Source organism: Oxyura jamaicensis, chromosome 10 (genome assembly GCF_011077185.1).
Source record: "Oxyura jamaicensis isolate SHBP4307 breed ruddy duck chromosome 10, BPBGC_Ojam_1.0, whole genome shotgun sequence".
Classification (NCBI taxonomy): domain Eukaryota; kingdom Metazoa; phylum Chordata; class Aves; order Anseriformes; family Anatidae; genus Oxyura; species Oxyura jamaicensis.
The window spans coordinates 404,142-413,953 of record NC_048902.1 but is presented as its reverse complement, the minus strand read 5'-3'; the positions used below and the strand labels follow the sequence as shown (position 1 = coordinate 413,953).

General features: G+C 38.2%; 1 protein-coding gene across 1 annotated transcript in view; it reads right to left on the bottom strand.

The window, feature by feature from the left end:
* Nucleotides 1-539: 539 nt before the first annotated feature.
* The window catches only part of SHC4 (SHC adaptor protein 4), a 30,794-nt gene continuing 21,521 nt past the window's right edge, over nucleotides 540-9,812 (bottom strand). Inside the window, exons 7-12 of the mRNA XM_035335862.1 lie at nucleotides 9,511-9,637; nucleotides 7,389-7,566; nucleotides 5,758-5,818; nucleotides 4,224-4,403; nucleotides 2,462-2,715; nucleotides 540-1,785 (exon numbers count right to left, since the gene is read on the bottom strand). Of these exons, the coding sequence (XP_035191753.1) occupies nucleotides 1,630-1,785; nucleotides 2,462-2,715; nucleotides 4,224-4,403; nucleotides 5,758-5,818; nucleotides 7,389-7,566; nucleotides 9,511-9,637 (956 nt within the window). The 3' untranslated portion in view covers nucleotides 540-1,629. The remainder of the gene's footprint in view (nucleotides 1,786-2,461; nucleotides 2,716-4,223; nucleotides 4,404-5,757; nucleotides 5,819-7,388; nucleotides 7,567-9,510; nucleotides 9,638-9,812) is intronic.

Below are 9,812 nucleotides of genomic sequence, written 5' to 3'. Positions count from 1 at the left end.
TACCAATGTTTTAAAGCTTCTCACCACTTCAGTATATGTAATTGAGTTGAGTATTTTAATGTGTTGTTATCAAAGAATGAAATATATTTTATGCCTATTAGCTGAGGAAAAGAATAAAGTTGGCTTTAGACAGCTCTAAATGTGGCTCTATACAGCATATTCTTCCCTCTAAGAAAGCATGTCTTAAATTATTTTACTTTATGCATATGACCCCTTTTGTTTTCCAGAGGAAAGAGCTCTTACTATACTATCCCATGTAACATGAACACAGGCAAAATAACAGAATTTATTCTTTTACAGTCAAATCTTTTCTTCCAGCAATTGATGACTATTGTCTGCCTCATGGAACTAAGTTGGTGGGCTGGGAGACAGAGAATGTCCCGGCTGGTGCCTTCACTTATCTTGAAGGGACAACTTTCTCAGGGTATCACCCAAGCTACTAGTCTCATTCTCCAGATCCTCCTTCCCTTTCTTAAGCTACTTACTAAATCACTGTTTCTTCAACTGGAAACCCAAGAAACTTCTGTTAACTCTGAATATAAGATTGTTCATATTGAGAGTATTTATTGTGACCAAACAATTCATAGGTTTCCTTTCAAAGGCTTTTTGGGAAAAATTGGACTCCACATGATTACAAGTAAAATCATATATTGTTTTGGAAAGAACACTAAATAAGGGCACATGCAAAATTCAAACAGTCTTTTAAATAGTTTTCTCTCAAAATGTATCATTAGTTTTGTTTAGCTTTTCTAGTTTGTAAACAACTATTTAAGCAATGAAAAATATATTTTAGCCTAACTTTAAAAAGGAATGTCTCCAGTATTAATTAGTAGTAATACTAAAATCATATGCAAGACAAAAATATTAGGATCTAGCATGCTTGTCCTTGTAACAAGTTCTATTCCAAAATTATATTACATATACTAATTTCAACTTTGTAAATGTTGCATAATCTCAAATCTTTGAGTAGTCAGACAGTGATAAAAAGACAATTAAGAAACCAGACAAACCTTTCTGTATCATGAATGCCATTCATTTCAAACATTACTTGCTAGTAAAGTGCTGTTACAAGCAAAGTGAAATTGTTAGTGTCTATTGAAAGCAGATGACCTTTTAGTTAGTAATATTCAAATTGTATTTGTTTTGGCAAACAGTTAAAAGCTTTGACATGTTTGGTTAACCACCCAAAATTAATTCAGTATAAATAATATTGGTTTCCAATAATTCTATGCTAAAAGGCACATACTAATGTTCCAGTAGTTCATTCAAGTGAGCTTTTGCATGTAGAGGTTTAATTGTGCTTTTAAATAGTTACTGATTCAGTATGACCTTGAAAGTGACATTTGTGCATGTCTAAAATACCTTCTCACAAATTAATCTCACACTCTGAAGGTGTAATTTTGTTAAGATTATATATATCTATATAACTATGCTTATTGATCTCTATAGATCTACATAGATATACACATATACATATATTCATACATACATACACAAAAGAATATCTTCTGGAACAGCAGCAAACAGTGCAGTCTATACTTTTTGAATTGGCTTCATAATATAAAGTTTTATAATAGTCAATGCAATTTTCAGATACAAATTGTCTTGGGATTTGTGAGATCCAAGGGATCATACGTGATATTGCACGTGTCCCATATTATTCTCTTTCCTTACAGGCTGTTTCAAGCTCACTTCACTTCCAGAAGAGATGATTGGCAAATTATTTTCCATGTGATACTGAATAAGATGACTCACACTATCAAATATATGGTCTTTGGTTCTCACCTAATGAAAGAAGCAAAAGAATTTAAGGTTATATTGTGCTTGTAAGTGGTTGGACATGAGCCTAAGCCATTGAAGTCAAAAAAACATTTAAGCTACTGAATTCAGTGGAGAAGGATCATTAGGCTATAGCAGTAATTCAAACTTTGACTTACCATTAACTGACATGAAAATTGGAGGACCAAGTTAAAAGAAACAAGATCTTTTTTGTTCTTTCTCCACAGAAGAGAGGTATTTTTCCCTAAATCCTACTAAGAATTTTGTTCTTTGATTTACTGTCTCCTCTGAGAAACATCGAGAGCACTCTTCAAGTCCTGAGCAGAAGCAGGTAGAATACAACTGACATCAAACCACCTCTACCTTTTCTGTATCCAGAAGCATGTTAGTAAATCAACTTCATTATTTAACATTAGGGCTATTTTTCCAGAAATTTAATAATGAAACAAAGGATATATTAAGATTGTTCACTAGTAATTATATTTAAGCATCTCACTTGTATTTCCATGGTGCTTAGGTGCTTGTAAGTTCTTGAATTGAAATTTTAAACCTACTTTAGTCACTGGCTCAATTTAAATTAACCTGAAGGGAATCGGATCAGTTCCACGTCCAGGAATGCACCCATGCATCTGACTGAAATACCTGAGCAGCCCTCAAATTTCCATGTATGAAATGTTCATACCTTGCCCTCAGGATCCACCAAGAGAAGATGCTTTGCTTGCCCTCCCTGAAGCCCACTGAGGACGTACTGCCCAGGTGATGTTGCACTCTCTCGCACCAAAAAATCCCCATCGTTGACTAAGAGGCTCTCTGCTGCTTTCCTGTTTAATTTGCCATGGTAACAATCTTCATTCTTTAGCTGTTTTTTTATTTGTGGCAGAACACAGACGCCAGCTGTGTTGCTTGTGGCACTCTGCTGAACAGCTTCTGGTAACTCTGAAATGAAAGGGAACATACTTCACCTAGAACTTCACCCTAAAAGAAAGTAAGAGGATATTTCTATAGCTTTTAAAAATTCAAATAATTCAGTCTTGAAGCTGTGATCAGGCCAACCTTACAGCCTGTAATAATACGCATACATGAATGCTCACAACCCTCCAGAGCATTAGTTAATGTTATCATGAGATCTCCTCCCGTACCTTAGATGGGTAAACCTTGGGTCTCTAGGCAACAGGGATTGGAAACAGGATTTTTTTTTTTTTTTTTTTCTGATGCTCTCATGCTTTGGTTTTGTATTTCTTTGGTTTTATTAAAAAGTCAAATCTTCCCCATAAAAAACAAGACTGCTGTCATTTTTAGCCTTTAAGATCTAGTTTTTCCTTCTTCCTTAACAAGCTCTGAAGAGATTGTCATGGCTCGTTGGGAGAGTCATGTTGAGTGGCTCCAGCTATGTGCAGGAATGTAAGACAACATGGCCAGTGTAGCCAGAAGGAAAGGATTACAGCATGATGCATCTGCTGTGAAAAAACGAACAATTACTGAATGTACTAACAAAACTGGGTGGTTTGGGATATAGCCAGTCGGACTGCAAATGATTCACAGGCAGGATTTTTCTAAGAAAAATAAGAGGATACCACTTCTTCATGATACTGTGCAACATAAGGCTCCTCGGGATATAGCCAGTTCCTTTTAGAGCGTAATACAGCCCTGGGTTGGAAATGTCTCAATGGTCACAGATTTCCTTTGCTGTAGATAGATCTGTCCAGTCCTTAGCCCACTGTTTTGTAGGGAGCCAACTCTGACAGAGAAAACACTCAGTGGGAAACCATAAAAGGTTTTCATAGAAAGAAAACCTTTCATTGAAAGAAAAGCTCTTTCATAAAGTGTTTTCAATAATAAGAAAAATTAGTAGCAACTATATAGTCACCTAATGGGTATCCACCACTTGGAGTCTTTAAATCAAGACTTAATTGGACATATATTTAATAGATACTGCTGATCAAACAATTTGATTTAGAAGTTATTGGATGAGATTTAATGGTGACTTATGCAAGAGCTGAGAAAAAGTATTCATAATGATCCTATGTTGACCATGCATGCTATTGCCTGGGAAACATAAGAATCTGAGGTCATTTCCAGCTTAAAACAGGTGAGATAAGCACAGAGGAGAGCCCTCTTCCTTAAGGCACAGTGCAGTCCTAAGCTTCCGTAATATCTTATATACTTGCTTATTACCACCTGTGGAATGTGTGACACTATTTGTTGTCATCACGCAGCTACAGAAGATGAAAGGTTATTCTACATGCTCATGCTCACTATCAGCACTTTTCATCTTTGCCCTGAATTTTAAGAAGCAAAATAAAAAGAAAAAAACAGGAAGGATGCTTTCCACACACAAACTCTATATTTCTTATGGGGAAACCAAAAGCTTTCTCTTTGCCCATGGCTGACAAATCCCCTCTTTTCAAAGCATAGAAAGATACCACATAGCAACAAGCACCTACTTGCATGATGCAGTGGGCTCCTGTGGCCCTGTGCTGCTGCTGTACCACGGGCTGTACAGGCTGCAGACTGCAGGGCCTGTGTGTTGATGTAACACAGATCATCAAAAAGATCTGTTTTGTAGGCAGGCTTCGATAATGTCACATCTCTCATTGTCTTCTGTGATTTTACACTACAATGACCTGCAATTCATAAACAGTATACATATTTTTTTTTTTCTTTAAAAAAAGAAAAAAAACTCAACTACAAAAGCTGAAATACAAATATTGTTGTTCTTGTATATCTTATTAAAATCACTCAGAAGGAAAACAGAAATTGGCAGATTAACTGTTTTTTTTTCTTTCCTTTTTTCCCCCTTATGGCTACAAGGCACAAAGTACACTATTCAGAATCAGTTAAAATGATGTTTTCAAAAATGTTCCACACTGGTTCAGTTCTGCTTCAATTAATGTCAGCAGTAAAACCCCCACTGATTGAAAAGAAATTAATACATACAACTCTACAGAGACACAAGCTGTATGCATAGTTTGTTGCAAAACCCCTTCCTTCCCCTCTGCACCACAAGCTTTGTGGGAAGCTGAACAATTCTCTTGCTGTTCTGGTGGAGCATGGAGATGGAGGAGGTTGGTGCTTTGTGGCTCTCTCTACAGAGCCAGAGCCACATCTGTCAGGTTAGGATCCAAGCCTAGGAAGAGGCTAACAGAATATACCCTGCAGGGTATGAAAATAATGCCGTTTCAGCTAGCCAAATACACACATTTTTGCTCTTTAGCAAACATTTTAGTCATAGATCTATTCATTCATTCATTATTTGTTCACCCTCTCTTTGTAGAAACCACTTGATTTTTTCTTTCCTTAAATCAGAAATAACACAAGAAATTGCAGTATCCCCTGTAGACAGTGTAATTGATCTCCTTATAATAGGGGAGGTGGGAATTCAAAAAGGATGTCATTTTGCACTGAAAGAGATGAGCTGAGGAAACATGCTTAGGGCATCAGCTGTGGCAGGCAAAGTCCAGAAAGGGATGTAGGGTGGTAATCCCTTTGGGACCCAGACGGCAGATTTTGCTAAAGCAGGATTGGTGGCACAAAGCTCCCCAAGGGAAGGGAAGGACAGTTAAATGCAGAAGCCAGTGACACTGGAATCAAGGCCACAGACTCCACTGGAACAGCAACCCAATGCTGACAGCTGGGTCTCCTAGTGTATTTGTAGGGGGAGGGGGTATTTTCAGAGACTGTTAAAGCAAAGAAATATCTTCCTTCTTCAAAGAGTAGGAAAGAATAAAACAACAAAGAGCTACTGTACAGTATCATGACAAGTAAAATGAGTAAGTCTGCCAGAAGACATGAAGACAGATTAGTGCCCTTTTGAAAAGCTGTTAGGCTTTGTTGTCTGCCCTTCATCTGGGAAACCAGAAATGACCCACTAAGTAGGACACTTTTCACCATTGTATGGAAAGCAAAGGCACAGCCCTTCCAGTCAGTTTGCCTTGGTTCCTTTATGCATACAGAAGTGAAGGAAAATAGAGTACGTACCCACAGATTTGTTTTCTTCTGGGCAATTTTCATATATATTGATGAATGTTGGGCTGCCTGTCTGCACAAAAATCATAAAAAGAGTAACATACAATAGTCCCTTAGAAACCTCCGATAACTTTATAACATCCATGCACCAGTTAACTGAGATCCAGGTAACATAAATCTTCACAAAAAAAAAATCCCATCTCCTCAATATTTCATGCTGATACTTTCTCCAGGATATAATATCTGGACATATTCCAGCCCCCACTGAGACTGTTAACTGCCCAGTAATGTACCTAAGACTTAATGTACCTAAATCCTATGCCCTAGCTGCCAGTCCTGTGCAGATGCACCAGGTGTGGGTTTCAGCAGCTGAACCGAGCCCTAATTCTTCTTTAATAGAAAACTCATTTTTTCACTGTCATTTCTACAGATGTTATCATGAAGGTGAACTCTAACTTGCTCTGATGCCGGGTCTGATTGAGCTGGAGGCACTTTTTTTTTTTTAATCAAAGTCACAAAAGTAACAGTTTAAAGGGAGATAGTTTTGAAGTCATAAACAAATATGATGGTGACGTATAAAGAACATGCAGCAGGAACAGATTAACACCTAGGTAAAGTTTGTATTTCCTTATAACTGTTCCTTGCAATAAAAAAAAAACAAGGAAGAAGAACTACAGACATCATGGTGTGAAAGTGAAACAGTCACCAAATTGTCTAAGCAGCGCTAAAAGAACTGAAGGGAACTACAAAAAAAAAGTTAACACCTCATGGAAAGAAGGCAATTGCAATTACATGTTGCAGGGTAATTCCTTGCAACCCTGGAAAGCTTTGAATGCATACTCAGGATAGAGTCACATACCATTTAGAGAGTTGTTTGGGGGCCAGGGATGGAGTCTATCAGGCCCACAGAAGATACGTGGTCTATGGTTTAAGTTAAGATACTGGAAAACTGATGGAGTGGTTGCTGCCAGAGACATACCACCACTGGGAGCAGCAACTTCTGATGTGGCACCAACTTGCTGCCAGCAGGCATGGCCGAGCACGCACCCTCTTAGCAAAGCGATAGTGCCTGCTTCCCTGAATGAGGAAATGATGATGTTTCCTGATTTATTTTTTTAATTCCTGACTATCCCAGCCAAAAGCCATGGATATTTGCATTTTTGCTGCCCTTGAAAGTTGTGGCTGATTTGACAGAATCTCTTCAAACATTCCAAATGTACTTAATGTTGCATATACATTGCAATCAGTTAATGTTATATGTATAGATTGTAGAACGTAATGGACAAGATGAAATACTTGTCAGATCACAGAATTTGGAGCCAGGAAGTCCCAGATTTTATAAATGTTCTGTTATACAAGCTATTCAAGTCTGTATCTATTTCCTTCTCACAACTAAAAAGTGAACAAGGGAATATTACTTGGTCTCCTAAAAGTACTCTAAGGAAACCAGATAATCTTCAGAAAGTGCTTTGGAATTTAGTTATGTACTAAGCATCATTAAATCTTGCTTAAAAAAAAAACCTTTCCCAGGATAATCAGGATCTGGTTCTGATGTTAACACCATGCTTTATACCACCATAACACTTTACTATTCATTCCCATAATAGGTAGTGAATAGTCATTCCAGAAGATGATGTACTTACTGAGCAAGGCTGCTTTCTGCACTGTATAAGACAGCAAGCCCTTTGTCCTGTTTGCACTTTCATTCGCAAGTCTAATACTCCACCGGTGGGAGGCTCTTTCCCTGGAATTTCATTGTAATATTCATGATCCTCCCTCTCCTGTAAATTCCCAGCTGATCCATTAGTATTCGCTGCCTCACTGAAAAAAATATGGACAAAAAAGAAACTAATGTTAGCAACTGCTTTCTAATGCAGGCAAACGTCCCAAGTGTCTGTGCATCACATGATACACAGATTAGCCATACAGAGGCTATAAAGGGGTTTGGGTCTAAACTTTTAGAGTTGTTTATTTTTCCAGGTACGTCTCTCCAGATTAAAAATGGAGTCACCATAGTTCAGGCTGCCAGGAGATGATCTTAGCACCAGACAGCCCAGATCCCTGAGATGCCAATGTGTTGTTCATTAAGGTATTCAAATTGTTGACCATAAAATTGATTCCTCTGGCTTCTCTCTCACCTGTATAAAACTAGGCATTGGGGGGTGGGGAATGGGAGAAAGACTTGACTTACAAAAGAAACTTAAAACCTCATGCATTTAGGCAGACAAGACTGACACTATTTTAGAAAATCAAACGTTGCTACCAAAAAAAAAGTCGTTTTCCCAAGTGATTTCTGATTTTAATAATCAGAATCAATACAACTATTCTGTTTCTACTTGAAGAAAACACTGAGTGACATGAAGGATGGTGACCAAAGTTTTTCTTGAGCTAAAACAGAATGATGATAGCTTAAATGTACAGCTGATACACTGCAAAATAACTAGGCGCTTCCTGTACTGTCTCCGATCCCAAAATAAAAAGCTCATCTCAAATCTTACTTCTCTGCTTAACAAGAATATAATTGGATAAAAGGTCTCGAGCAGGAAAGAGATGAAGTTCAAGTAGTTGATTATGTGATGTGTAGTGCAAGTATTTGATTATGTGATTCATAGTAGTTTGGAGGTGGGTGACTCATTCACACAGCAATATCCGAGTTCTCTGTCTGAGAACCATTCTCCAAGAATGGCTGTGGTTTTGGCTCAAGGAGGGAATTTAATTAGCATCTTCCATTTCTCCTTTCTGCAATTTACATGTGGCATAACCTAGCAGAGTTTCATAGCACAGATTCTTCCTCTGGCTATTGTCTCCAGGGTAAACAGACCAGTATTAGCAGCTGAATGGCTAGAAACACTATATAATGAGATAAATATAACCTGGAGGTGATACTGCTGTCATGGAATAAAACCAGTTTTGTTGCATTGTATCAGGCGCTGTAGCAGTGACACCACCTGCACACGGGTTCCAGGAAGCAGCTAAGCAGCTTTACAGGTTTACCTGCTTGTGGGAGGTAGCAAGGGATCCAATTCAGCATCACTAAAGAAAAGCCTGAGAAAAATAGACATGGCTAACCTGTGAGGAGAGCCATAAGTCAAAGCAAGAATTGTGTGTCCAATGCAATGGGAAAAGGGTAGTTGAAATGGGGAACTGCAGTCTGAAATTTCATCTAGGTCCTGTAATTTGAACAATGTGCAGAGGACAGGACTGCATAGTTTAAAACGCCAAGTAGTGGCTGGGCTTATTTCAGTACATGATGCTGATTCAAGTCACACCAGGTGGAACTGCAGGCCCCTGCCAGGACACAAGCAGAACAGCATAAAGGTGAACTACAACTGCTTTTTTACCCCACCAAATACTTTCCACAGCTGCAGTGAGCTTAAACTTGGCATGGCTCGGGACTGAGCTCAGTGTGTGTGCATCATATTTATAGAGCAGAACTTCTCCACTTCATTTACTCTGCCCTTGCTAGGGCAGAATAATTTGAACATTTGCTCAATTTACTTGCATCATTTGAAATAAGGCTGTTCCAGCTAAGAAACAATACAGCTGAATTGTCTTGTTACGCACCTGTACAAATGTCACTGGAATCAGTGGCATTTACTGGAATAAGATAATTTTCATCTATTATACTCTGTACATGCAGCATATATTACAATTAGCATACGTCCAGAATACATATCCAAAGCATCTTATATATGGAGTATACTGTTTTCTTGAAAAGTAGTAAGCGAAGAAAACTGCTAGTGAAATGACTGAGAATATGCTGACCTTTCATTAGAAGTAACCAAGCTGGAGGGATTCTTCAGGTACTGCTTAAACCGGAGCTCAAAAGCCTGCCCTATGGCGTTTATTACTTCCTGCGCCATCCCATTGGGACATTCCAGTATGTGGCATGCTGCAAAGAGACACCTTGCTTTAATTAGGTAAAACACACTTTATACCAGAAAATAGAGCCAAGCTGTAAAGCTTACAGCAAAAAAGCTGAGCATGAAATTATGCATCTGGATAACTTTAGGACATTATGTGCTAAGGAAGTTGCACTGGGGGTATTTTAATCATAATACCAACTT